At 49.4% G+C, this 27,027-nt stretch overlaps 8 protein-coding genes across 8 annotated transcripts; 5 read left to right on the forward strand and 3 right to left on the reverse strand.

The window, feature by feature from the left end:
• Positions 1 to 835: 835 nt before the first annotated feature.
• Positions 836 to 3,266, forward strand: triA (putative mRNA capping nucleoside-triphosphatase; the record flags this gene model as incomplete). The annotated part of the gene is made up of 3 exons (XM_022530755.1): positions 836 to 2,464; positions 2,556 to 3,005; positions 3,096 to 3,266. The coding sequence occupies 3 exons, from the start codon at positions 836 to 838 to the stop codon at positions 3,264 to 3,266; spliced, it is 2,250 nt and encodes a 749-aa protein (XP_022390805.1).
• Positions 3,267 to 4,057: 791 nt separating this feature from the next.
• spt5 (transcription elongation factor spt5) lies at positions 4,058 to 7,399 on the reverse strand (the record flags this gene model as incomplete). Its single annotated transcript, XM_022530756.1, has 4 exons — positions 4,058 to 5,438; positions 5,494 to 6,971; positions 7,044 to 7,238; positions 7,301 to 7,399. The coding sequence occupies 4 exons, from the start codon at positions 7,397 to 7,399 to the stop codon at positions 4,058 to 4,060; spliced, it is 3,153 nt and encodes a 1,050-aa protein (XP_022390721.1).
• Positions 7,400 to 8,657: 1,258 nt separating this feature from the next.
• ABOM_003627 (putative acyl-CoA dehydrogenase) lies at positions 8,658 to 10,529 on the reverse strand (the record flags this gene model as incomplete). Its single annotated transcript, XM_022530757.1, has 5 exons — positions 8,658 to 9,151; positions 9,207 to 9,948; positions 10,010 to 10,278; positions 10,338 to 10,349; positions 10,415 to 10,529. 5 exons carry the CDS (start codon positions 10,527 to 10,529, stop codon positions 8,658 to 8,660), a joined length of 1,632 nt encoding a protein of 543 aa, XP_022390722.1.
• A 1,970-nt stretch (positions 10,530 to 12,499) lies between these two features.
• ABOM_003628 (WD40 repeat domain-containing protein) lies at positions 12,500 to 14,003 on the forward strand (the record flags this gene model as incomplete). Its single annotated transcript, XM_022530758.1, has 3 exons — positions 12,500 to 12,537; positions 12,591 to 12,783; positions 12,843 to 14,003. 3 exons carry the CDS (start codon positions 12,500 to 12,502, stop codon positions 14,001 to 14,003), a joined length of 1,392 nt encoding a protein of 463 aa, XP_022390723.1.
• Positions 14,004 to 14,872: 869 nt separating this feature from the next.
• On the reverse strand, positions 14,873 to 18,585 carry ABOM_003629 (proteasome regulatory particle base subunit RPN2; the record flags this gene model as incomplete). The annotated part of the gene is made up of 5 exons (XM_022530759.1): positions 14,873 to 15,184; positions 15,251 to 17,515; positions 17,567 to 18,090; positions 18,150 to 18,319; positions 18,446 to 18,585. 5 exons carry the CDS (start codon positions 18,583 to 18,585, stop codon positions 14,873 to 14,875), a joined length of 3,411 nt encoding a protein of 1,136 aa, XP_022390724.1.
• A 527-nt stretch (positions 18,586 to 19,112) lies between these two features.
• ABOM_003630 (uncharacterized protein) lies at positions 19,113 to 20,486 on the forward strand (the record flags this gene model as incomplete). Its single annotated transcript, XM_022530760.1, has 1 exon — positions 19,113 to 20,486. The coding sequence occupies one exon, from the start codon at positions 19,113 to 19,115 to the stop codon at positions 20,484 to 20,486; it is 1,374 nt and encodes a 457-aa protein (XP_022390719.1).
• Positions 20,487 to 20,839: 353 nt separating this feature from the next.
• ABOM_003631 (uncharacterized protein) lies at positions 20,840 to 21,987 on the forward strand (the record flags this gene model as incomplete). Its single annotated transcript, XM_022530761.1, has 2 exons — positions 20,840 to 21,072; positions 21,198 to 21,987. The coding sequence occupies 2 exons, from the start codon at positions 20,840 to 20,842 to the stop codon at positions 21,985 to 21,987; spliced, it is 1,023 nt and encodes a 340-aa protein (XP_022390718.1).
• A 1,486-nt stretch (positions 21,988 to 23,473) lies between these two features.
• ABOM_003632 (putative Patatin family phospholipase) lies at positions 23,474 to 25,977 on the forward strand (the record flags this gene model as incomplete). Its single annotated transcript, XM_022530762.1, has 3 exons — positions 23,474 to 23,755; positions 23,845 to 24,689; positions 24,759 to 25,977. 3 exons carry the CDS (start codon positions 23,474 to 23,476, stop codon positions 25,975 to 25,977), a joined length of 2,346 nt encoding a protein of 781 aa, XP_022390720.1.
• Positions 25,978 to 27,027: the final 1,050 nt, after the last annotated feature.

The following is a 27,027-nucleotide window of genomic DNA, read 5'->3' on the forward strand; positions in this document are numbered from 1 at the left end:
ATTTGGCGGGGTGAACTACAAGATATAGATCGTATATAGATATAAATATAGATATAGATATCCACTTGTATAGAGGCCAAGAAATATTCAAAATCGAAAGGAAAGACAGAACCGGACAAGAAAAACAAAGAAGAAGGAGTGATTGATCTGTAAACGAAGGAAGAGAAGCTCAGAAGAAGCAAACGCGAAAGAGAAGAGAAAGAGAAAAAGAAAAAAGGAGAGGGAAATGCTTTGACTTAAGAACACATTGCGGGATTGAACAAGGTACTGTAATTTTATAGTCGTGAGCCAGATTGAGCGATTGCATGGAAATTACACAGGATAAGAGATCCAGCACAAAGCGAATGGCACCGAAAGCCGCATTGGAATTGAGAGATACATGAATAATTTCTATTCTATCTATCGGATATTATAATCCTCTACCGAAGATATACAATTTTTCTTTTTATTATTTTAATACTAATTTCTGAAGCTATAGCAGTTCATAGTCGAGGAGCTGTCCAATCACGACTTCCGCATCCCGCGACTGAACCAAGTTCGGTTTATCTCCAACTATTCTTTTTCTCCTTCTCTTCTTTTTCTCTCTCCCTTTTACCTCCCCCGTCGCTCTCCTACGTTCTCTGCAACAACCCCATCCATTCGAGTCGATTCCATGTGGTGACACCATTTCCTCGCCCCTTACTCTTTTTTCTCGTCAAAGAGCCACTTCTACCCCGGTTAGTTCGGGGTGTTGTGGAAGGGGGGTCGCAGCTCCCGAAGCTCCATCAAGCTACGTAAGTTATATTAGTTACTATACCACGAACAATACTTCCACCACCAAAATCCCTTCGCCGTCATGGATTTGCGCACGATTATGAACAACGATGCCTCGGGCACTTCGGATGCTCCATCAACTGCTCCTCTCCAGTCTCCGTCGCAAGTGTCGCGTAGGCCTTCGGATCCCATGTATGCTCCCCGCGACCAACAACGGACCTCCTCCTATCCATCTGCCTATTCGAGTCACCCCCCTCAGCCTCCGCCCCTACAACGTCCTCATGCCTCCCCAGAACGTTCGTCTTCATACGGATCGCTCCAATCGCCCTATCAATACCACCCTCCCTCCGCACAGGGTGCAGGCGCACAATCTCAGCGCGGCCCAAGTCCTCCCCCCTATGGTTCCTCCACCTCGCGTGACTCCTTCTCAACCTATGGGCATCCCCAGCAGCAGCAGCAGCAGCAGCAGCAGCAGCGCTCGCAATCCATCCAGTCTGTCCTGACCCCCTCATCCACCTCCACCTACTCATTCCATCCCAGGGAAAGCCCGCCAGCGGCTGCTTCGCAGTCTTACCCGTCACAGCAATTCTCCCCTCCAGCCCAAGGATCCGTACCCAATACACCGCGAGGTTCTGTTGCTGCATCTTATACCCGCCAAACGCCCCCGTCTGCGCGCCCCCAATCCTCCGGCCATGAATCCTTGTCAAATCGTGCCTCAAGCCCGTGGGTTGGTCCGGATGCTCAGGTTCAAATGTCGCCAACGGCGATGCCCCGTGTCTCGCGACAGGATTCAAGACCGCTAGAACAAACCCCGAGACAAAATTCTTCGGCGACCGATAGAAGGGACTCGGATGAGAGTGTTAGTCCGAAAACCGCTTTTCCTTCTGGGTCTCGGCAAGGGAGCACGGCCGGATACACCGACCTAGCGTCCTCTTCTCAACCGAAGCCCACCGAAAATGGTGTCTCCTTGAAGGAAAGCCCGCCCAACCTCCAAACACCCCAGCCTGCCCCAGCAGCCTCAAACTTTGACAGCTCACCGCCCGCTCGGAAATCTCTGACAGACGATTCCTCTGCGATCGATCAAGCCCGCCCGTTGCCAACAAAGATGGACCTGACTCCAGATGCAAGGGCCAGTTCAAGTCCGCAAGCATCCAGAGTGAAGAGGAGGCGTTATGAAGAACCGCCAATCTATGCCCGAAGATCAGTACGCACCAAAGGGAGGATTCCGATGATCCCAAACCGCTGTCCACCGATCCCGAAGCATGCGAGAAATTCGACGCAAAATCCCTTCCTAATGCGCCAACAAAACGTTTCAGCCCAGGCTTCCGCCGCAAATTCTCCAGCCAAACCCAAAAGCGAGACACCACCAGTTAGTGGCCCTTCGGCCCCCCGGCGGCCTCCAGAGCCTGCTCAGGCAGGAAGCTTGGGACCGTGGGAACCCTCTATCTATGGGTATATCCCGCACGAGGAGGTCACAAAAACGGTCTGCGATTTCTTGTTCCAACATGTGGTTATGAGGAACGACGCGACTGCGGCTCCTGCTGGTACGGCAGCAGCCGGTCAGGGAGCAATGATCGAGGTAGAAGCCAAGCTGGGACAGCTCGTTGACATGGACAGGGGTGAGAGACTTCTCTTGCCCATCTCGACCGAAGGTATTGTGAATAAGGAAAACACCCGCTTGCGAACTGCGTTCGAGAGCACGATGACATTAGTAAGTAAATTATTTTCTCGCCCTCATTTCTTAACCGGAGTCACTCGCTTCAGTTGAGACTATATTGAATAACTGATTAACCATTGGGTAGGCACAACACCGGGCAATGAATAACTTTCTGAACGAAGCCGTGAAGATGTCTATGCCGCAAGCTAACCCAGGACGCATCCCATTATCGTACGCACATAAGAAGGAGCGGGATACCTTTTACGAAATATCACCATCAGAGCTTCCACCTGTGATTAGGCAGAATCTTAATCCTCGCCACAAACCCAAGGTGCGAGTAACTTTAGACCAACGAACGGGCGAGGTCCTCGCAAAGATCGTGAAATGCCGAATTGCCGACCTTGATGTCTACAGCCCTCGCACATGTGTTGATTGGCGAATTAGCGTCAACCTGGAAATGAGTTATGAAGGCGATGTCAGCCACCTCACCGTGGTAGATCCCGGTCGGGGACGCGGCGGAGAGCGAAACAAGGATCGTATGAGCTATCGGCATCTTGCATACCAGATCGACCTTACACAAGTGGCCAAATCTGAAGTAAGTCGCTTACTTTTCCCCGGTTTCACTAGATGGCCAATTATCTACCAGTTGATTAAAGACACTTCTGACTTAATCTGTGCTGTATAGCCATCATCCAAAGGCGAATTCGAACATGAACTCGAAGTTGAAATCTCCGCCGCTGAGATCCGCCGTCAGGGTCAGCTTGCCATGGCTGGCGACCCTAAGAACCAATACGAAGAGCTTGTTAAGGGATTTGTGGATAATATTCGCATCCTTGCACGAGCAGTGCCTCCATAAATCTATTCCATGCCCCTTGGAATTGTTGTTGATTCGGGTTTGCATCGCACACTACGCCACCGAATGGTTTTTTTTTTTTTTTTCCCTCACGTAATATAGAAAGACGACGGCCCTGAAGATCCCAAAGAACAAATGGATCTATGAGAGCTGCATATGGAAAACAAAAGTCAAGTTTACATGGTACATTCTCTGCCGGATTGATTTACTTTATACCTGTATGTTTTAATAACCGTCCAACTACATATATCCTTCTCATGGAAAGAGATGATGAATGATGCGTCACGCCCTTTCTGTTTCCTCTCCACCATATTTTTCCTTTTCCTTTTTCACTTTTCCATTCTTTCCTTCTCCCTACCCTCCATCTTTCTTGGTCTTCGTCCAGCCGTTCAGATTTCAAATGGGTTTCTCATGGTTAGGAACATGTTTTTCACTTCCCTTCCCCCCTTACCTAACCTTCTCTTGTGACATTATTTACGACTTGTATAATCTATATAAATACCATTACCTTGTATCAGACAGAGGGTTTCTTAATATATCTACTGTGACTAAGTGCGCAGCTCACTCCAAAACCTGAGTGGGATATAACGGTTGATATTTTGATATTTTAATGCCATAATACAATGAATGATACACTTCCATAGAACAAAGTTGACCGATTAACCATGCCCTGTATTGCTTTATAAGAAACATAAAAGATATAAATGTAAGGATAAATGAGATACATGACTACGCCAGGTTGCCCCTCCCCGATTGAACCTTTCCTCTTTATTTATGCCCTGTAATAAATGGCATTAAGGGCTAGGCGTTCCTTCGTCGTACCGTGGTCCTGCATCATCGCCGTCTCCACCCATCGCTGGGGTAGGGGCGTCATACGGACGACTGTCCCAGGCAGCGGGTGTAGGGGCATCGTACGGCTTCTTGGACGGCCCGCCGGGGGTAGGGGCGTTGAATGCTCCTGGTGTCGGGGCACTATCGGCCCAGGCTCCAGGCGTGGGCGCTGAGACACCGGGGGTTGGAGCACTACCGTATGCGCCGGGGGTGGGTGCAGAATAGGCTCCGCCTGGAGTGGGGGCGTCGTAGCCACGGGAGTCTTTGCTGCCGTTGCTTGCCGTAGCTCCTGAGGACCAGGCCGGGGTGCGACTGCCGGAGTTTGCGTTCCAGGCCGGGGTTCTGGAGCCGGCTGCGAAGGCGTCGAAGTCACTTTGTCCGGAGCCGGAGCCGGAGCCGGAGCCGCCGTAGGGAGTCCGGGCGCTGCGTTCCAGGCCGGGGTACGTGAGCCGAATCCACCATATGCGGTGCGGCTTCCATCGTAGGGGTTCGATGTACGGGATCCATCGTTCTTCCATGCTGGTGTGCGGGAACCGCCCATACCAGCCCAAGCAGGTGCTGAAGCGCTTTGTTAGCATCGTAGACCAAAGGCATGAAACATGGAAAGACTTACTCCTCGCAGAAGATGCACCGCCCCAAGCGGGGGTCCTGGATGAATCTGCAGCTGCCACCGGTGTGCGGCCACCATGCCAGCCCGATGGTGGAGCTGCTGAAGGGACGCGTGGTCCTCCTCTGCCGCGGCCCATTTCGATTGTTTGACCCGTTACGGGGTCTTTGACAACGAGAAGCTCCTTGGGGATCGACACTAGCTTGTTCTTGGAATGGAGCTCCACGCGTGCCTGCACATCTCCCGCATCTTTGACAATACCCACAAGACCTTTGAAGGGTCCCTTTCGGACCATGACTGTCTTTCCGATCATCCTGTCGCGACCAAAGCTCTTCGGGGGTCCCATCGTGCCACCAGGTGCGCCACGACTCATCAGAGCCGGGTTCATCTTAGTAAGATCAGGGCCCGTAGACCGGCCTCCCTTGGCTGATACTGTTACAACGTTGGTCGTACGCACGACAGTAATACCAGAATTCTCAGCCTGAGCCTTGTTATGCAAGAACAGGAATGAACGGTGAATGTGAAGGATCACGCCATTCCTTTGTTCACCGTACACCTCGCGGACAGTATCTCCATGTCGAATCTCTGCACCATTCCGATCCGTAGCTACCGCATCCCGACGCGGTGTGATCTTGTTTGTTACTTGAGTAGGCAAGATAGTGCGAATCGAGCCATTTTGATCCAAAACCCGCAAGGATTCTCGATCAACCTTGACAATACAAGCAACAGTAGCGGCGCTATTAAGAAGTCAGATAAAAGAACAAGCAATAAGTATAGGGCCGAGTTACTCACTCTAGCTGCACCAGATCATGTACGTCAAACATTCCAAGCTTTCCGTCAACACCTGTTTCGGCAGAGAGTCGAAGATCCTTGCTGAACACCGTGATCTCCTGCATGCTCATATCGCTAAGTAACGTTACGGTGTCGTCCTTAACTTGGACCACCATACCCAGTTCATCTTGATACCTGCTACCACCGATAACCTTGACATGATCACCCTCCCTGAAGCGCTTACGAAGAGATTTGACAGGGGCATCAATGTGTTGTCCTGCAAGGTCGCCTTCGGTAACTTGTAGAGTAACGATATCACCGCGAGTAGAAGTAGTGCGACCGATCAAGCCCTGCTGTTCACCACGGAACACTTCAACTGGATCTCCTGGAAGGTAAGAGTCTTCAGCCGTGGAATTCTTGAGTGTTTCCGCGAGAGACGCAAGGTCTAGATTGGCAGTGCCGTCCTCTGAGCCTCGAGCAAACATGGTAACCTCCTCAAGCCGTGGACTCACATTCTTCGTGATTAAATGTTGTACCTTCATGTCCTTGATTAAGAAACCGTCGATGTAGGTCTCTCCTAGATAGCTCCAGGATTTTCCACCCAATCCAGACGTGGCAGATAGATATTTTCCGTGTTTCTTCTTAGCTTCAGCTTCACTGAACAGACGTTGAGGCGGCCGGGCCACCGCGGGGTTCATGCCAGGACGCTTCCTTTTGGGATCCATAAAAGGCGCACCAGTGTCCTCGTTCAAGCCATAGTCTAAACGCGGAACCAAGCGAACAGTCACAGCGAGACCGTTGGTTTCAACTTCTTCGATCTGGGCCAGATCGTTTTGATACTTGCCACGCTTGATACGAACCCAGCCACCGGGCAAGAGTTCCTCGGATTTTTGCACCCGGAGAAGGTCCGGCATTTCTCGCACAGGAACTAGGATCATCTTCGTCCGTGGGTAGACGTTGGACATATCTTGCAATGCATCCATGACGTCCGCTTGCCTACGGGCTTCAACATATATGTACCCACTCATAGCTCCTCCACGCTCAAAGGCAGAAATGATTTTCATAGGGTTGCGAGAGCCCATAGGTCGCTCTTCCATACGTTTCTGGATGGCGAAAATAACCTCCCGTTCTTTGCCGGGCTTACAACGGACACCCCAGATGCTAGGATCCTCGACACTAGGAAGTAGTAGACGCTTCGGTACGACGACTGCATCGGAGGCTGCAGCACGGTTCCGTCCGTAACGTTCTTTGAGTAACTGCGCCTGCTTCTCGGCATCCATGCTGGCCTCAAGCTCGCGCTGGCGATCGAGCTGTCGGTGGCGACGGTCGTCAGTCTCAGCGCCGACAGGCAGCGCATCCATATCATCTGGATGCATTTCCCCACCAAGTTCGGCCATTTCATCCTCTTCATCCTCGGCCTCATCTTCATCTTCATCGACGCCGGCCTCTTCCTCGAAGAAATTGTGCACGCCTCCTCTCCTTCTGCGCTTTTTGGGTCGCTATTGATAAGAACGATGGTCAGTATTGGCTACGATGGAATCAGGCGCAGCCTAAATGGTGCTAGCACTCACAGACACGGCATCCTCTTCATCATCATCTTCCTCCTCCTCCTCCTCGTCATCATCGTTCTCCTCTTCTTCCTCGTCGTCATGGCCGTCGGCATCTTCGTTATCTTCAGCCTCCTCGCTACCGACTCGACGTTCCACCCGTCGTGTAGGCTTTACATCTTCTTCGTCGTCATCATCGTCCCGGTCTTGATGCGTCGGCTATAACCCCAAACGTGTTAGCACCACTAGCCACTATCGTCTAAGGTATCTGTAGTACTGACCCTAGTGTCTTCATTGTCTGAATCGTATGCGGGAACGGGGTTGAAGTCATCATCTTCGTCTTCAGAACCGAAGTCGTGATCCAGCATGTTTCGTGACATATTGCGTGGAGTGTTGGTAAAGTGGCTTCGAACTGGGGCTTAGTTCGGGGTTATTTCGGACTAAGTGATTGAGAGATAAGTCGCAAGAGGGCCGTATTATGATTATTGACGACCTAGTGGCGCGAAGAAAGTCACAGTTAGATCACTTTGAGCTTTCGAGCATACAGTTCGGGAGAAATCGAGATCGCGGATAAGGAAGGCGTAGAAAACCGAGAACACTGTCGAATCCAAGGTAAGACGAAAGGGCGCAATACCTATTATGTAATCGGGATAGGGAATCGCTGAGGTCCCACGATTCACAAAGAACTCCCGGACGAAAAATGGGTATCAAATAGCCTTCTGTTGCTTCGGCCAGCCAGGCGGGCGGCGTTATCCTTCGGCGAGTCCGCGATCACGGCACGAGTCAATCGGGGGTGAGAGGGCAAGAGAAAAAAGGACGAAACTACCCACACCAGACCACAACAAGATAAAGCCCACCAGGGTAGCAAGCTGTAACAGAAGAAGTGGGAGGTGGCGCAAGATCAGTGGTCTTTATAAGACTGTCGGAGGGTTGTTGAAGACGAATCCATGGGTTGCGCAATTGGCTCAACTGCGGCGACGGAGTTCTTCCTAGTGCTCTGATTGAGCCAATGAGCGTCATTCGCTCTAGATATCTTTTGTAGATACTAGTACGTACTACTAAGTACCTTTTCGTTATTCAACTATTCCCATGGTGATTGATTCTTGTTCATTATAATATCTACAGGCTCCCTGAACATTTGCCACATGCTAAATAGATAGGTAACCCTAAGGCATGGCTGTTGTTACAAGCGAAAATTTTATACTAAGCACATCTTAGATGGGAAACTACTAATATATACTACTAGTAGTAGTACTGTCTGCAACCAGCCCATACAAGACCTCCTAGGTTATGTTAAGTTGGTCAATCTATGGTATCGCTCTAGTAACCAAGAAAGTGCTACATCCAAGGATGAACGATCAATGCCCGTGTCAGGAATACCAAGACCATACACTAGAGCTAAATCGACAAGTATTTCAAAGCCAGGTGGCCCTTTCATGTTTTAGGTGGGGTATTTCTACTCTTTAAGACATGGTCCAAGCAACATATAGTACAGTGAATTGAACCTAAGAGATCACTAAACTGCCAAGTGAGCTGGATCTAAAAAGCTCTATATACCCAAAACCAAGGTGACATCCAAACAACATCGAGGACGAAGAGGGGGAATAAATGTACGAGAAGAAAACCAAGTGCGCTCATTTACAACTTCATGCCAAACATCTTGTGCACACGTAGACTCTGACGCATACTCAAGTCCAGCATGATCTCCTCACTTCCACCAGGGATAGCGTAGGCACGAACATCACGGTATAGCCGCTCCACCTTACCGCCCTGGCCGCCGCGGCTGTAGCTCAGACCACCAAAAATCTGACTAGCCTCACGAGCGCAGAACTCGAAGATAGTTGTTGACTGAGCCTTGAGACTTGCGATTGCACCGCCCAGCTTGAGCATCGCTTCAGTCTCCTCCATGGCTTGACATTGATAGATGATGTTTTCCAGCCAGTTGTACGTCGCTTCAATTTGACGGGCCATGTGTGCGAGCTTCATACGGATAACAGGGTGATCTATGAGTCTCTTGCCAAAGGTCTTACGCTTGTGGGCATACTTCATCGATTCCTCGTAGCACACACGAGCAAACCGGACACATTGGATGACAATCCCAATGCGCTCGTGGTTAAAGTTGGTCATGATGACTACACAATCGGTTAGTGGATGTGGAAAGAGAAGCAGGAGCACTAGGAAGCTTACCCTTGAAACCCTGATTTTCCTTTCCAATGAGGTTTTCCACCGGCACCTTAACATCCTCGAAGGTGACATAAGTTGTGCCGCTGCTCCAGACACCCTGGCAGTCCATGCGCCTCGTGCTGACTCCACCATGCTCTCTCTCAATGAGAAGGACACTAATACCATTCATACCGGGCCCGCCCGTACGAACAGCAGTAGTGAAGTAATCGGCATAGACACCGTTGGTAATCCACTTCTTCTCACCGTTGACAATGTAGTGCTTGCCATCAGGGGTGAGTTTAGCCTCGCAGGTAAGGTTAGCAACATCGCTTCCAGCATCTGGCTCGGTAATAGCAAGACAGATACGCTTATCGCCATTCAAAATGCCGGGGAGGATTCTGTCAACAAGAGGCTTCTTGCCGTATTTGACTAGTGGGGGGCAACCGATACCGTAGCCACCGATCAAGTTCCAGACAAGGCCACCACTACCTGCGCGAGACAGCTCGTCGGTAAGGAGCATCTCGTGGAACAAGTCCCAATTTTCAGGAGCGACAGACTGCACACGGTAGTCTGTGTGGTTGACAGGGTATTTGACGCCCAAGAGACCTGCAAGGTAGCCCCGCTCACCCATCTGCTTGTAAATATGATCGGGAACATTCTTGGCCTCATCCCATTCGGTCACGTAGGGTTCAATCTCAGACTCAACCCATTGGCGAACTTCTTCGCGGAGAGCTGCGTGAGTCTGGTTGAAGTATGGAGAGGAGTACTGTCGAGAAATCGTTGGTTAGCCTGTAGTTTCCCGAGTTGTTTGTCCCAGGCAAACTTACGCCTTGATACCATGAGGGATCGGCAAAGGGGATCAAGTCACCATAAGGGTCTTGAGGCTCGGACGACTTGGCCGAAACAACGTCCACTGGAGCTGCCTGCTTAGGTTTGGGGGTTTCCTTGGCTGCGGCTGGTTCCGGTGCCGGTGCATCTGCGGCCTTTGTGTTCAAGGAACCAACCTGCAGCTTGCCCTTGTACTTCTTGAGAATTCCTTCGTTGTGATACTTCCAGAACTGCTTCGAAGCATCCTTTCCTCCGACCCGCGAAAGAACTAGATGTACATAATTAACATCGGCACCCCCATCGAGGATAGTAGGCATTATGACGTACTCTTTTTTCCACCTATGCAGAGTGACGTTAGCATCGCGTGAATACATGTGACGATCCACGGAACTGTTCAAACATACCAGGGTGCTCGTCCTGAAACTTAGTCAAGTCATACACATCTTCATCGATAACAACCCAGAGGTTATCTGGCTTGTTATGCGATGCGACGTCTTCCTTTGAGAAGGTTTTGGACATGATCGTGTGTGAGAATGAAACGAACAATATATGACCAGAAGAAGTATTGGGGAGAGAGATTACGAGCTCTCAAGGGCCAGAAGTGTGTACAGTGACGAGACGCTTCTCGGAGTAATCGGCACAAAAACACAGAGGGGTATGGAGAAGAGAATCTGGGGTAAGACGGAGGGAAGAGGGTGGATAGATATATGGATGACACGGAGGTCTCCGTCACGGGGAACTGTCGCCAGGACCAGTTGGGATGAAGGAAAATAAGCAGTGGAGGTAAGGCACTCGGACAAAAGTCTAAAACATTCAGCGATCAGCACACAAGCGCCCTCGGCAGCCAGCGAAATCTTTGGATAGCAGGTGGTCACTCTTTTTTTTTTAATCTACTGGCAGCCCTGGAGGCCTTTTCACATGCCCGATCAGTGAGGGCCAGTGTGCTGTCCAATCAGGGTCATCGATTGTTCACCTCGGCCAGTATCGACGATGAGGTAAGCATTCTGCAGGTCATTTGCTGGTCTGGTAATCTTTTGTTGATTGGCCTATCGGTGTCTTTCTGCGTCATGTTCTGGCTGTCCACATCAGGCAAGTGCCGAGGCTGCGGAGAGATTATCCACGTGACGTCAATCTGCCCCAGACATTTGGAGACTTTCCATTTACAGCGTTGGGAAACTAATCAGAAATGGGACCTCGACATGTGAAACCATGGAATCAGGCAAATTTTAACACGACCAGCCCCTGTCTATCGTAGTATTGTTCATATGTGCCGTATCTCCGTGATTTGTTGCCGGCACTAAGAACGAGATACTACCGTCTACTACACTGCTAAATGGCCGTGCTCCCAGTGAATTACTATAAAGGGTATAGTGTCCCTCAATCATAGTGTACTCTGTGTCCGTCCATCGCAGTATATACTCCCTAGAGTATAGTCTATACTTCCCACTGCTCTCCTTGAAAACAGACCTGCTCTTCCACGCTGCTTTTCCTGTTCTGATGGGCTGCAAAGGCAGAAGAATTAGTATCTCCCTTGCTCATACTGCACGACTTTCATCAATGGCAGCGATTTAGTAGCGTGTTGTAATGTATACAACTATTTTGCGTGTCCGAGGCTTAGGGTCCGGGCTGCCTCTGTTTATATTAGACAATTGTACAGGCCGGATGTGGGGCAGAAGGCAAAATACACATACTACCTATTGATATTAGATGCCAGCGACTATAGCGTTAGTCGAACCGGGTCAGGTATCGGGGTTCAGCACCAAGTACTTGTTAAGAACTTGATCTCAGCGTGCCTGTGCAGCTAGAGACATCGACAAGGATATATAAACCGGTGCCAGGAGCTGTCCAGGGACTCATGAACCACCGATCTGTTGCCGTAGCGCCGTCATCGAATCCCGTGATATATCCGTAACTAGCGGGAAGTAAACAAGCCGAATGGTCGTATCAACAGCCGGCTCATTTGTCCCCGAGAAATGGAATTTGACTTGGACCACCCCTAGTTCAGCTAGAGAGTTAATGAACTCGTGGCAAGATGTCCTCACAACATAGTCACATTATATCTCCCCATGGTCAGTCCTGCGACTTCGTTGTCTCGACTCAATATCGATAAACTACCGGATTCGGGCTCGGATTTATTCCCATCCCGCCCGAGCCAATTAGGGTTTCTGGGGCAGCGGGTGCCGCCGCGTCGCCATTCAGGCAGTTCTGTGGGTTACAGACAGTCTAACCAACATCTCTGATGTTTGTTGTCCTCGAAGAGAGAGCTTTGGATGATAAGAATAGGAAATATGTTTATCCGGGCACGACTCTATTGACAAGCCAAGGCCTGGAGACCTCACCGACCCTTATCAACCGATAGATACTCCTTTAGCCGTCAATATCGTCGATTTCCCTATTCCAGTACTGCAGGTCGAACATTCCGTTAGGTCGCCACATTTTTGGCAGGACAGCGCATTCCCGTCGGGTCTCTCATACGACCCCGCATCGCCATGCCTCCCTTACTAACTAATCGGCAAGCCGAGGAGCTGTGAGTATGTCCCATGCGAACTAGTCGCTGGCGAAAGCTAAATACGCGTATAGGCACAAGTCAATGATCGCATACCTCGTGGCGAGCGACCTACCAGACACCGCGGCGACACTCCGGAGAGAAGTGAACCTCAGCGAAGATGTGTTTGATCCAACTACAGCGAAAAGGTACGAAGGGATGCTGGAGAAAAAATGGACAAGCATTGCCCGCTTGCAGAAAAAGGCATGTCTGCGCTTCAGATCCTCTGTTTCGTCCACCGTATTACTCACTAGCGGCGCGATGACCTAATCTTCATTTCACGACAGATAATGGATCTTGAGTCGAGAAATGCGGCGCTTCAATCCGAACTCGATAACTCAACACCCGCCTCCCGTTTAAAGCGCAACCAAGACCCGGCCTCTTGGCTTCCAAGTACGGTTCGCTATTCACTAGAGTCGCACCGAGATAAAGTAAATTGTGTTGCCTTCCACCCGACATTTTCCTCCATTGCCTCCGGCTCCGACGATTGCACAATAAAGATTTGGGACTGGGAACTCGGGGAGCTTGAACGGACGCTCAAGGGCCATACAAGAGCAGTCCGGGACGTTGATTACGGCGGGCCGCGGGATAACGTCCTTCTGGCTTCCTGCAGCTCCGACCTGTCTATTAAGCTATGGAAACCGACAGACAATTATAAGAATATCCGGACCCTGCAAGGCCACGATCACATCGTCAGCGCGGTTCGTTTTATACCATCTAGAAATCTGCTGGTGAGCGCAAGCAGAGACAACGATATGAGAATCTGGGATGTCACAACCGGATATTGTGTGAAGACAATAAACGGGCATACTGACTGGGTGCGGGATGTTAGCATCTCGTTTGACGGGAGGTTTCTTTTCTCCACGGGACAAGACATGACCGCCCGCTTATGGGATATCTCTACTGTATCGAATATAGAACATAAACGAACGATGCTTGGTCACGAGAATTTCATTGAATGCTGCGCTTTTGCTCCGCCTACGTCATACCCGTTCCTTGCACCCTTGGCCGGACTAGGGAAACGCCCTTCTTCTACAAACGGAGCTGATTTCATGGCGACCGGATCGCGAGACAACACTATTAAGATATGGGACAGCCGCGGGATGTGTCTTATGACGTTAGTGGGCCATGATAGCTGGGTTCAGGCGCTGGTGTTCCACCCGGCAGGAAAATATCTCCTTTCAGTATCGGACGACAAGACCTTAAGATGCTGGGACTTGAACCAACAAGGAAAGTGCGTCAAGACGCTCGACGCCCATGAAAGCTTCGTCACCTCCCTGCGATGGGCTCCAGGAGTTGCCAAGAATGTACCCGGCGGAGACGGCGCAGCGGAGGGAGAAGGAAATGATAAGAATGGGGCTGGTAGTGAAAACCCTGCCAATGTCCAGATGCGCTGCGTGATCGCAACAGGGGGCTGGGATCAGAAATTAAAGATCTTTGCAGGCTGAGGTCGCGAAAGAAATAATCATTGGGGAAGGATAGGAACGGTGCTTTGTATGGGCTCCCTATAACCTATTCAAAAACGGTCATAGAGCCAAGCTACACTCCTACAGCGATGTAACCACGATCCTTCTCTGCCACACACCCCCTCCCTGTGTGTCTCTTGAGCCGATTCCCTGGGTTCCATGCGCCACGGGCTGGCGTATACCCATAGCGTTCCTCGTCGCTGTGGTGGTCGCTATTAACGCAACAGAGAGAAGCTTGGATTGCCAGGACGAATCGGACAATAGCGACGACAGTGATAGTTGAGTAGTAATTTGTCCGATGAAAGCAACCTTTTGAGGCTCAAGTGGTCTTCTCAGAAAGTGCCAGTTCCCTCTGTATATATATTTCAAGTAAAATCATATATAGTCTGGCTGAACACCGTCTGGACTCATTAGGACTAGCATTGGAGTGACTAATCAAGTCCTTATTATAACTATACAACATCAATGAAGGTCGGCCAAATGAGATGCTTTTCTCAAGTTCTTCAGTTTACAAGTTAAGATGCATATTGGATAATTATACTTACATGTAATCCAGACCTACTAGCCGAACAATTTCGTAGGTTAGCCACCCCTCAAGCTTAAACCATTTACACGCCTACGAGTCTTCTGTAAACTAAATACTAATAGAGGGGCGGCTTCGATCGGAAAATAAAGCGATATAACCGTGCAATGCTATGTATTTCAGCGGCCCCACATAACAAACCGGGCGTGTTCGCAAGTAGATATTCAAGTACGTAAGGCAGCAATACTGCTGTCATTTCAATAAGACATAGATCCATAATTAATCTAGAAATACAACCAGTGCCAAGATCGCGAATGTGACCATCCGCTTAGTCCTCGTCACCGTCGGTTTCATATTCAAACTCCTCGGGGACGGGGGCCTCCTCGTCATCCTCGTCATCCTCATCAACAGCTGTCAAAACACCCGCAGCAGCAGCGGCTCCTGCAGCTGCCTCAGCCAAGCGGCTCGAGCCCCGTTGAGGGGTTTGGAGGGCGGCGGCGCCCATGGCAGCTTGCAGTCGGTCTTGCAGAGACTCTGCCGCCGCCGTAGGTTGCCTAACCTCTTTGCTTGCTTTCATCTCAATCGTCTCTCGTGGTTCTTCTGGTTTCTTATCCAGCACGACAACCACTCCGCCGGTAGGCTATTGTTGCATAGTTAGCATATATGATCAATCTAGACACAAGGACTACACGCAAGAGATACGTACCCGTTTGACCGGCTCGTACCGTGGATCAGGGAATGTGAGGTACTTCAGTTGAGTAGGGAGGACTCTTGACATGTTCTCGAGCTCATATCCAACTCGTTCCCGTTCCGCCTTCTTTCTTTGGCCCTCTCCGGACTCCTTCTCTCCTTCCTTAGTGTCATCCTCCACTTTGGTGGCGGCATCGTCCGTTTCCATTCTATCCGGCATTTGATCCGAAACCTTAGGTGTGGTAGGTGTCTGATCGATATCCATACTCTCTCGTCGTTGCTGCTTCTCTCGGCGTTGTGCACGACGCTTAGCCTGGGCGGTGGTGGACAACACGGCAGTTTTGACTTTCTCAGGAGCTTCCTCAGTTTTGACCTGTTGCTCGGGAGGATAGTCAAACAGGCTTGGCCGAGTATTACTGTGGAACTTGAAGAAAGGAACTTCAAGCTTCTGGTCCACGCCGATCACAGAAGTGGGGGCGAAGCTGAGCGACAAGAAATGGGTAAGAGGGAACCAGTACCAGTACTGAGTAAATACAGCAGCACCGACGATTCCAGGCATATTGAGATTGCCAGTCTGCGTCTGAAGACTGATAGTGCAATTCCGGCCACCAGCATCTATGATACCCAGGGCGACGGCGCAACCAAACTTAGCCATGGCATCCTCGTGTCTATCTCCAATCATCTTCATCATGACTTTGCGAAGAGTGCTGACTCGGGGGTTCATGGCCTCGTTCTGCTGCACCAACACCATGGCCAGAGAGATTAGAGCTCCCTGTCTCACAAAGTCTGTGGAATCTTTGAGCATCGGCTCAAGCAGGTCGATGGCCTCATCCAAGCCCGTTCCAGCACATGAGATACCGAGTGCCATAGCAGCACCATACCGTACGTGAGGATTATAGGACTCCGAAAGGAGCTCAACCATACGAGGCACGCTCTGGTACTTTCTGAACAGGATAAAGCCCAAGCTCAGGACTGCAATACGTCGCACATCATCGTTGACATCGCTAACGGCAACATGGAGGAGCTTACGGACAGCCTTGTTGCTACTAGTGCCACAATATGCGAGAGCAATGGTCATGATACCACCGTAACGGAGAGTGGGATCAGGGTCGCCCAAAAGGCCATTGATCAGTTCATCAGCAGCCTCTTGGCGGGAGTACATGATCAGAGCCATACCCATAGCCAGACCGCGAACGATCTTCTCGTGTTGTGTCTCATGGGCATACTGAATCATATCCTCGAGAGCTCTCATGTTACCTGTTCCCAGCATGACCAAACCCATGGCCAAACCAACAGCTTCACCGTTGATGGCCGAATCAGAATATAGGACGGTTCGTAAATCGTCGTAGATACCCTCATCACCAGTTGCCATGCCGGCAACACCTAGACCTAAAGCTCCACCATGCTGAACAACCTCCTCGGTCGCCTTCTTGAAGTGGTCGCGAATAAGGTCAACAGCCATACCGCCATGGTTAGCATATATCAAACCAAAGGCATACAACGAGCCTCCTTGGCTATAGACTGAGCCCGATCCTCCAACACCGGCAATATGTTCCCTTGGAAGGTACGGCTGCAGGAGCTTCTGGCCCTGGCTCAGGTTACCACGATGGATGACACCAAGAGCAGCCGTAGCGGTGAACTTGGACCAGTTGACAGCCTTTCCTAACCATTCCAGGTTGTCCCGGAAAAACTTGTCGTGTGTAGTACCCGCATGCATGAAAGCATTGGAGAGTGTGACAGCGGTGTGGAAGATAGAGTTCCGAGCTTCCAAGCTATCCCGAACTTTGTTAAGGATAGCGATATCAGCCTTGTTGCTTCGGTACAGAAATTCTAAGTTTAGTTGGATACTCTGAATGCCGTCAAGGATATCAAGGATGTTCTTAAACGCCGACCGTGATTCAGAGGATAGCTTCGACTTGTCGTCGTTGGCCCCGATAGACCTGGGCTGTGACGAGCTGGACTGGTCTTCCAACAAAGGATCAGACTCCTTCGGCTCCCGGTCACCTTCCGCTGTGTCTTGCTGTTCTTCAACCTCCGCTTCTGGTACCAACTCGGCAATTTCCTGACGAACTTTTTGGAGGAATTCTTGTGTGCTGTTATCGTAAAGATCAAATGAAATTTGATATGCCACAGCAAGGGACCGCGCATCGCCCTTCTCCACTAACTGGCGGAGAATGACAGATGCCATAGAGTGTTCGTTGAGGTATACGACGCACTTCGCTATCGAGAAATAATCGGGATTAGGGATTTCATTCAAGAGCTCAAGAATGAGTTTGAGAATCTGGAAAGTAGATTAGTGCCGGAGTTCCTGTAACACGGGAAAAGAACGTACCTCGTTACGGAACGCACGCTCCTGCACAATACCCATGCAGATATCCAGTACGTATTCCATCAGTTCCTCACTCCTTCGAGACTCGCCGTTCTGTTTCTTCTCATCTTCACTTGCCCGAATGATGGTTTTCCGAAGCACGTCCAAGCTCTTCGCTTCGATGGCAATTCCGATCACCTGGCGATATCGCTTTTGGATGAAGCATTGCTCAAACAGACGTTCGATAACGGCCTGTAACTGGCCCTGAACACCTCTCTTCAGGACAAGTGGCGTCTCAACCTGGCTAACGCTAGCATCATCGCCACCCGGGTAAGTCGCATCAATACCTGGTACTTCTTGTCGGGAAAGGAGTGACTTCGATGGTAAGGCAGACTGCGAAAACGGAGTGATCGGGGACGTCAAACTAGCAGAGGTGCTTGTAGCACCTTCGCTGGAAGTGGGGAAGGCAGTATTGAGATTAGCCGGCTGGTCACCAGCGGCAGGTCGTTGAGCAGCAGAGAGGGAGATGAAGGTATCAACGCATTTAGCTGTGTATCATATCACGTTAGCGGCGCTCCTATATGTTTCGAGGAGCATACAAACATACCGATAATCGTTTCTTCGAATTCGCCTCCATTGTCTAACTTGAAAAGTTTCCCCGCACCGAGTGCAAATACCATGCTCTCATTATATTCTTGGAGGTGATAGTAAACTTTAGCGGCGACAAGAGCAGCGAGCTCGCGTTCTGGGAAGGTCTCATCTTCGTAAAGTGCCTCTCTAAATGCAACATATTAGTGTGGACTCCCTGGAACGAAGTTGATTGATGGTATGGATAAAAGCACATCCAAGACCGAAGGTCTGATGTGATGAAAGAGATGTCATAAGCTCGGAGGGAAGCCATACATTTGCGGGACAGCATCCACCACTTCTGTCCAGAGCAAATCGATCTGAGAGTCTAAGGTCTTTAAAGCAAAAACCCGCAGCTCAGGGTCTGGCTCAGAAAGGAAGCCGACGAGGCCAGCAGCCGAAGCGAGTCCAACCATGTCTAACTGATTATGATATTGCTGGAGGGATGAGGCGACAGCTTCAACGGAGCTTTATAATAGTCAAATCGGCCCACGGGGATGATGAGGGGCTCGAGTCTATACGTAAGACCAGTAATAGCGAGATCTACTGGGAAGAATGATGAAGGGGAAGGATACAAGGAAAACGGACAGCAGTTAGAGATTCGGAGTGATCAGGAAGCTTCGCAGATGAGGCACACGTCAACGGGCTTCCAGGCTGATGGAAAGGTTCCCGTGGTTCCTGCAGAAACCCCTAGAGCTGTCACGTGATCTATGATGGCATGGGTTCAAGCTTCCCGAAAGGGTCACAAGCGCACTGAGCACAACCTTTAGAGCTACCAACAGAGGTCACACATCCAAGTCAGGTTCAATGCTCTGACTTGCTTTTAGGCATCTTATTATCTAGTTTTCTGAGAATTCGATAAGAGATCTTTGTTTTCCAATTTCAATGTCCGAGTAGTTTCTCTCTAGGCCATAAACCAGGTGAACCATCTTCCTCTTTAATCATGTCGACAACCCTTCCGAAAAATGGGGATTCACGTCTCTTATCTCTGCCCATTAGGGCGTCTGCCTACCACCAAGATCCTCTGATTTATATTGACCGTCAAGCGAAACACATCCAACATAACCTACAGGCTCTTATCGACGCTCAGAGCGAAGGTCTCCTAGCAGGTCTCCAAGGACCTCAGTTAAACGAGACACCTACTGGGAGCTCTACCCCTTCCGCAGAAATCAACGTCCTGCAGACGCCCTTGACCGTTCCAGTCAGACAACCGGCTGCGGAGAAGATTAGCTTGCGTGCTGCGCGCGAAGGAATTTTTAAATCCATATTTGACTTGCTGAAACTTAGGGAGGAGGAGCGAGAGGTACTCACAGCTTGTGTTGCCATACGAACTGACGCGCTGGATGAAATCAACGGCTTTATCACCAAAAAAACCGGGCTCGAGGAGGCTGTGTCGACAATTCACAACAATAGAGAAAGTCAACGCACCAAGGAACTTCGAGAGGAGGGTCATAAGCTAGAGGCGGACATTCATGAGTTGGAGACAAAGCTATCTCAAATGAGAGCAAGGCATCGTCATGTCATGGAAGAGCTAGCATATATGGAAAACTCGGTGGACTCCAAGTTATCCTCCTACAAGGCCTCCTTATCCCTGTTAGAATCGGACATCCAAAAGTTCCTTCAGAAACCCCCTGTCCCACCCCAATCGAGCTTCGCTAATGGTGCAACATTATATTCATTGAACCCTAAACGCCGGACGCTTGATATGGCCCGAGAGCATTGGACAACGGAGCAGTCCGAATTGCGAAAGAGGCAAGAAGAAGTAGACCTTGAGATACAGGCACTTGAGGCCGGAGGGGGAGTCTGGAAACAAGTTGTTTTAGAAGTTTGTCGATTCGAAAGACGGCTAAAGATAGCAATGCGTCGTTCACTACAGAATCAGTCGCAAGTTTTAGAATCTTCTAGGGTTGTTGATAATAACTCCGAACTTGACCATGTTCGTTGGATTTTGGAAGACCTACACAATACAACAGAGCACGTGGAACACTATCTAGGAGTTGCAGAGGAGAGGGACTGGAAATTGCTTGTCTGTTGCATTGCGGCTGAACTCGAAGCATTGCGGGATGCGCGAGAAATGCTTCTTGACGCCTTCGATATTTCGGATGAAGACCCTTCGCTTTCTTCAGAACGAAGGGTGCCTGACAAGCCTGAAGAAGATAACCTGCATGATCCACGTCAAGATACTCTTGGTGTCGACAATCCCGACCCTCCCGCTGATCTATTAAAGGATGTTGAAGGACATCATTCTGACACCATTTCTAGATCGGAAGACGAAGATGATGAGCCGGATCCTGCGTGGCTACTACCGGAAAGTTAAGAGAGATTCATGAAATTAAATTTATAGAAATTTTGACAGTTCTTAGGAATACCCTGGAAGCGAACTACTAATAATGTAGTATAAAACTAATAACTACTAGTAGTTAACTAGCTATAAATCTATGATCAAGACTGGTCTGGGCTTATTGTCCAGCGTCGTAGGGCAACGTATGTACCTAAAAAGAGTGCATCGGGGAAGACGCATTGACCAACTTTGCAACTTCGGGGTCTTAAAACCCCCTCCGGCAGCGTGACATCAGGAACCATTCGCCGCGTTAACGGCAGAGTTCTCGGGTATGTATCTATATTGCTATAGTTTCAACATAGACATCTTGCGCTGAATCCTGTAAAAATATGTATCTACCCTCTCCCACATACGCTTTCACCATTCCTTCACTTCACGATGACACTCAACTCGACTGTCGCCTTTATCTTCCCCGTACTTTGTTGCAGTCAGAAACTATACGAGGGGCTATAGTCGCACATCCATATGCTCCTCTCGGTGGTTGCTACGACGATCCAGTCGTAAGCTTTGTCGGAGGCGAGCTTTTGAAGAGTGGATATATCGTGGGCACATTCAATTTTCGGTAAGTACAATGGCTGGCTTTTTTGGTGCTCCTTGACCTCCGTACTTGTTTACTCTCTTTTTCTTCTCATTTTTTTCTGGCTTATACATAATCATTGGATGGGTGCATACTGATCTGTTCTGTAGTGGTGCCGGTACTTCAGAAGGACGGACTAGTTGGACCGCGAAGCCCGAATTAGCAGATTATGTTTCCTTCTACGGATTCATGCTGTGCTACTTGCATTCCTTGAGGTCGCAACAGGTTTCACGGCGAGGGGATGGAAATATCCCAGGTGGGCCCAGTGTTGAGGGCTCCGATGCTCAGTCTACACTTGCCCGGGCAGATATCCATCTCATCCTCGGTGGTTATTCTTACGGCTCATTAATTGCATCACATCTTCCCGCACTTGATATCGTTGCGGACCTCTTCAAAAACATAACTGTTAGTAAACAGGCACATGAAATCCTCCAAAGTGCAGCGAAAGTTTCGGCTCTGTTCGAAGCCAACGACTCAACCCAAGAACGAAACTTGGCAGCAGAAGACCACCTGGCCGTGGAAGAACCGCCGGATATCTCAGGAACAACAATTTCATACCTTCTCGTGTCGCCCCTCTTGCCGCCACTCAATCTGTTCCTAACGTTCTTCTCAACAATGTCTTTAGATGTTGGGGCTCACAGTCCATCTCAACGGAGACAGATTCCATGCCCCAAGCCAACTCGCCAGCTATGCGCCCATCCGACTCTAGCTATTTACGGAAACCAGGACAGCTTTACATCTGCAAGTAAATTAACTAAATGGTCAGACGAACTGTCGCATGTGCCCGGGGGTCAATTTCAATCGGCCGAGATTGACGGAGCTGGACATTTCTGGAGAGAAAATGGGGTCGAGTCGCAGGCAAGAGATGCACTAGGAAAGTGGTTGCGTCTGATACCTTGACTTTCTCAGCAGAATAGCGAATAAAAGGTCACTTAATGGCAGTTCTATGGTCACTCTAGGAGAGGTCTAGAATGTTGGACTGAAAGATGGATGGGACCGCGTTCCCCCATTTTCAGGCCCGTTTCACATGCACCCCCCTATCTCCAAAGCATGTGATAGTCCTGGTTTCGCATGACCATCCCCAACTTATAGTGGGGATTTATCGTCTTGACTCGGGAGTCTGAGATTCGACTCCAAATGGCTATGGTGTCACTGGGTCTTCTTGTAAACGGGTTGATACCGTTACGCACAAATAGCATGTTAAACATGGGTATCGCAGCCTACCGACCCTTGACCCATGACTGAGAGTTTAGGCTCAGCTCGTGGATAAGGAATACCTGAGGCAATACTCATGTATAATACTACTCAGTAAGCATTACATAACTGTCATCCTTGCCCACCAATACCCATAAATGGCATATCCATCACTGCTCATAACTCCTACTATAAATGTTGGGTTGCATTGAAATCTCGTATCGCATCAACCTTGAGATATGCGGTGTAGTAATGTTCAGGCCATCGCATAGAAATACCCCGTACGGTACATACCGGAGAACACCCGTGACCCGATATGATACCTACTTGTATACTCCTTCACTGGTCGTAAGGCAGTAAGTAGTACTTGACCGTACCCCAGGCCAACTTGTTTCGATCCGCTATCCGTTCTAAGCTATCTTTCCACCGGAAAATGTCTTTTGATGCGGTAATGCCTGCCTTCGCAATACTTAGTATCGACTTGATACTAGCATCATCCCCTCCATTCAGCTTGTGGGGCTGGATGAGATCATCCAGCCGATGATCTGGGCTGAAGGATTGGTGATCAACGTCTACAATATCCGGATTTTGCTTCTCTTTTTAAACATAGAGTTTGGGCAGTTTAGATTTCCAGAATCGAAGGTAAATCTTATAATGTTCCTGTGGTTATGGATTGAATAAAGTGGGATGTTGTTGGTGCTGGTTCAACGGTGTCCAGACGGCGGGCTTTCCGAATGAAGAATCCCCGCGAAAAGGAATTGATGCGCATGATGAGCGGTTTCCCTGGGGCTGACTAGCGCTTGTGGCGATCGATAGCCACTGAGCCGGACTTCTGTCCAATCACCAAGGGCGGACAGGGGGTCCCTCGTGACGCCTGGATCTACTCCGGACGGGGCCTTAGGCTGCGCTGCTGACACACCCCCAGATTTATCCATGATTTGCACAGTTTCCCCGAACCATCCCAGTTTTGTTCCGCCCCATGGTCATGGAGATGAACACTTATATTTCCTGACCTATGCTTATCTCCGATTCAGCGCTAGATCTTTATTTTACATATACCTTCCTATGTGTTCTCCTTTGACCCGCTTTCCTTGAAGATAGTTTCTTCCATCCAGCGACCTCTTTTTATAGTAGCCATTTGAGGTGCTATCGGTTTCTCGGTCGAATGCCTTGATGTCAGTGGAAGCCTGGCATGGCAATCCTTCATGACTCCCCCATACTAAGCCCTCACTGTCATTCCAAGAGTAAACATGTCCGCAAACCGTCTTCCGTCAAGGAGGCTTCTGGTACTCAGTTTCGTTTCCTTCCGAGAGCCGTTTCCCTTCCCTCGCTGTCATCTGTCATCAAGTCCTCCCTGACTTGGGCTGGCGACACTTTGTATAATGCGAACCAGGATAGCCCCTCCAAGGTGGGCAAAGGTGGGCATACTACTACCGAGGATCGAAAGCAGGTGCTATATCTTAAAATGCGCAATGTATGTTAGCACTTTCTTTACCGGGCATTTCTCCACTATACGGCTTGTTGTCCTTGCAGTTTGATATGCTTTCTAACTGTATGATTCAGGCTGTATCATACAAAGAGTGGAAGGACTGCGCCTATGAGTTGGACCAATTAGAAGACAACAACTCCTGGAAAGCAACCTTCGAGAGTTCCGAATACGATCCCCATCTAGTACAGGAACGCCTGAAGCAACTAGAAGAAGCTCGCATTAGCTGTGACGTTAGCCGAATGATGTTCCTAATCCGCACCTCCCTAAGCCGCGATTTAGGAAACATGCGTAACGATTCTCTCTATAGACACTCGCACGTCGGTACAAAGGACTTGATTGATCAGTACATCACGACAGCCCTCGACACCATATCGTCACTGGTAGACCTGTCAGCGAAAGGTCGGTGTGATGGGTTGGAACTGAAGTATATCCTCGATCAACTTCTAGCAGCAAGGCAAGCTTTTGGCCGGAGCGCCTTACTATTCTCAGGTGGAGCAACATTCGGTATGAATCATATTGGCGTACTCAAAGCGCTCTGGCAGGCAAAACTACTTCCTCGCATTATCTCCGGCGCTTCGGCTGGAAGCATTGTTTGCGCTGTCTTCTGCACTCGGACGGATGATGAACTGCCGCTGCTTTTGGATACGTTTGCCTATGGGGACTTTGCCGTTTTCAATGATCCCGACCAGGAGGAGAATATTCTTCAGAAGACCGCCCGGTTTTTGAAGTACGGCTCTTTTCTGGACATCTCCAACTTAGCCAAGGTTATGCGAAACTGGCTTGGGGATATTACATTCCAGGAAGCATATAATAGAACGCGTAGAATACTTAATATCTGCGTTTCTAGCGCTGGGATCTATGAGCTCCCTAAGCTGTTGAACTACATCACAGCGCCTAATGTGCTGATTTGGTCTGCAGTGTACGTTCTACCTTTTCCCCATTGTCCCCCACCACACTCAAAATTCTATTGTCAGACTAACTTTCACAGAGCTGTCTCGTGCTCGGTGCCCTTAGTATTTTCGCCATTTGTTCTCATGGCCAAAGATCCAGAGACAGGAGAGGCAGTCCCTTGGAACGACTTGCATAGGCAGTATATCGATGGCTCGGTAGATGGCGATCTACCGATGACCCGTCTATCGGAAATGTTCAATGTCAACCACTTCATTGTGTCGCAAGTTAATCCTCATGTGGTTCCCTTTCTCCCAAAATATGATGGTCCGACCCGCGGGACACCGCAGACCCCATCCTTGACTTCACGGCTGTTCCACACCATGACGCACCTCGCGAAGGATGAGGTATTGCATCGACTGACGGTTTTATCCGAACTTGGTATTTTCCCGACATCTCTGACCAAAACCGTGTCAATCGTGAACCAGAAATACTCCGGGGATATTAACATTTACCCCGAAATACTCTACACCCATTTTCCCGTAATACTAAAGAATCCGACCACAGAGTTCATGCTCAAAGCATGTATTTCAGGGGAGCGTGCGACGTGGCCCAAACTCAGACGGATTCGGAACCACTGCGCTATTGAATTAGCTTTGGACTCGGCTATCCAACAGATGCGGGCGAGAGTGGCATTTAGTTCGAGCCAGACAGCATTAAGGACAATCGGGCTGCCTGGCTATTCGGAAACCATAGACGGTAGCTGTGGCCGAGGGCGCTTGCTTAACCGGAGAAGCTCCTACAGTCATGAAGTTGAAAAGGCCAAGCATATCAGGGCCAATTCTGGTCGCCGAGCAAGACCACTTCTAAGAAGATGCTGTAGTGTACAGTCACCCGAACAGTCGTCAGACACCGATCGGCAAGATGAGACAGATGATGATCGCGCTGAAGCTCGTGAAAGTTATTTTCCCGACCTTAACGATGACCTATCTCTCACGGAATCTGGCACTGACGAAGAGACGCGCCCCCTGGCTTTAGAACGACTCAGGCTTGCAGATGGTCGAGCAGTTCATCATCAATTATCTCGCTGGTCCGCTCCGCATGGTGCTCTCCCATCGCTGCGGTCACTACCAACTACATCTACTCACTCACGGAGGTCATCTGTAGGCACACAGTATCAACCATCAACCCATATCATAGATTCCTCTTTAACTCCGGCACGCCAGTTATCCACCAAGTTGATATCATCACCTCAAAATCGCACTCTCCGCATGACACCCACGAGCCATCCAGACCTCTTACCTCCCACCTACAACTAACAAAGTTGTGCCGAGGATCTGCTTGCTTTTAGGTGAGACGGTATTGCATGATACCCGAAGCACATAGCCAGATGGTATGACCTGTTGTATGCGGTATGCTGGCTTTGTGTCTCCGATCTGTCGGTGGGCACATTACTGTCTTGCTTGGGCCGGCCGAAATCCTGAATTACACCAGAATGCGATTGCAAACTCGGAGCCTGAAGTCCTCCTGTGGAATGTAGCGAGGATCAGGCGGGCCTCTGCGGTGCATCTCAGAAGATCGTCACATGGGGTGTAGTGTTTATGTTTTCTTTGGTCTTTCGTCAGATTTCTTACCTTTCCACTTTGTCACTTTGACATCTAGAATTGGGGACTGGTGTAGACGGATATAGGTTTGTTATTGCTGCAAAGCTAGTGGCGTTCTGACATTGGCGTTCTCAAAGAGGGTATTGGCTACAGGGCGATCCTCCCTGATCCACAAGACTTGGCTATGATAGACGGTTCTTTCAATCACACCTTGGTAATATCGTTATATATGCCTGCATATAAACCTAGACAGTCTGCGCTAGTAATTATATTGCTTAGCTCACATATGAATGCATCATAGGCAGCATTGGTTTTGTCAGTCTCATAAAGCTAGAACGACTATATGAATTTGGCTATGCCGATTACTAGGGGCCTTATCAAATAACCTCACCCTTAACGGACAAGATACATTGTCCGAGCTGACAGTATGTAGTGATCAGTGATGAGCTCTATACGGTTGATCATACAAGCATTGTGATACCAGCATAAGTTAAGTAAAAGAGTATCTGTAACAGAGGAGGCGATGTTGTAAGGCATTGTGCTTTAGTACGGCTTTTCTTCCTACGAACCACTAGGTATAGTCTTTGAAGTTCCCAGGGAACCATAAATTCTATGAGGTATCTCTACTGACACTCACATTGGACACTATGTAAAAGCCATGAGGGACATCTAGCTAGTATCTACAGTATCCTAACATGTAATCAAAAGCGTCACTTTGGAACTTCGGCAACGTTACTAATGACAGCATTGGTTCACCCGCGGACG

This window comes from Aspergillus bombycis (assembly GCF_001792695.1).
Source record: "Aspergillus bombycis strain NRRL26010 chromosome Unknown contig00026, whole genome shotgun sequence".
Classification (NCBI taxonomy): Eukaryota; Fungi; Ascomycota; class Eurotiomycetes; order Eurotiales; family Aspergillaceae; genus Aspergillus; species Aspergillus bombycis.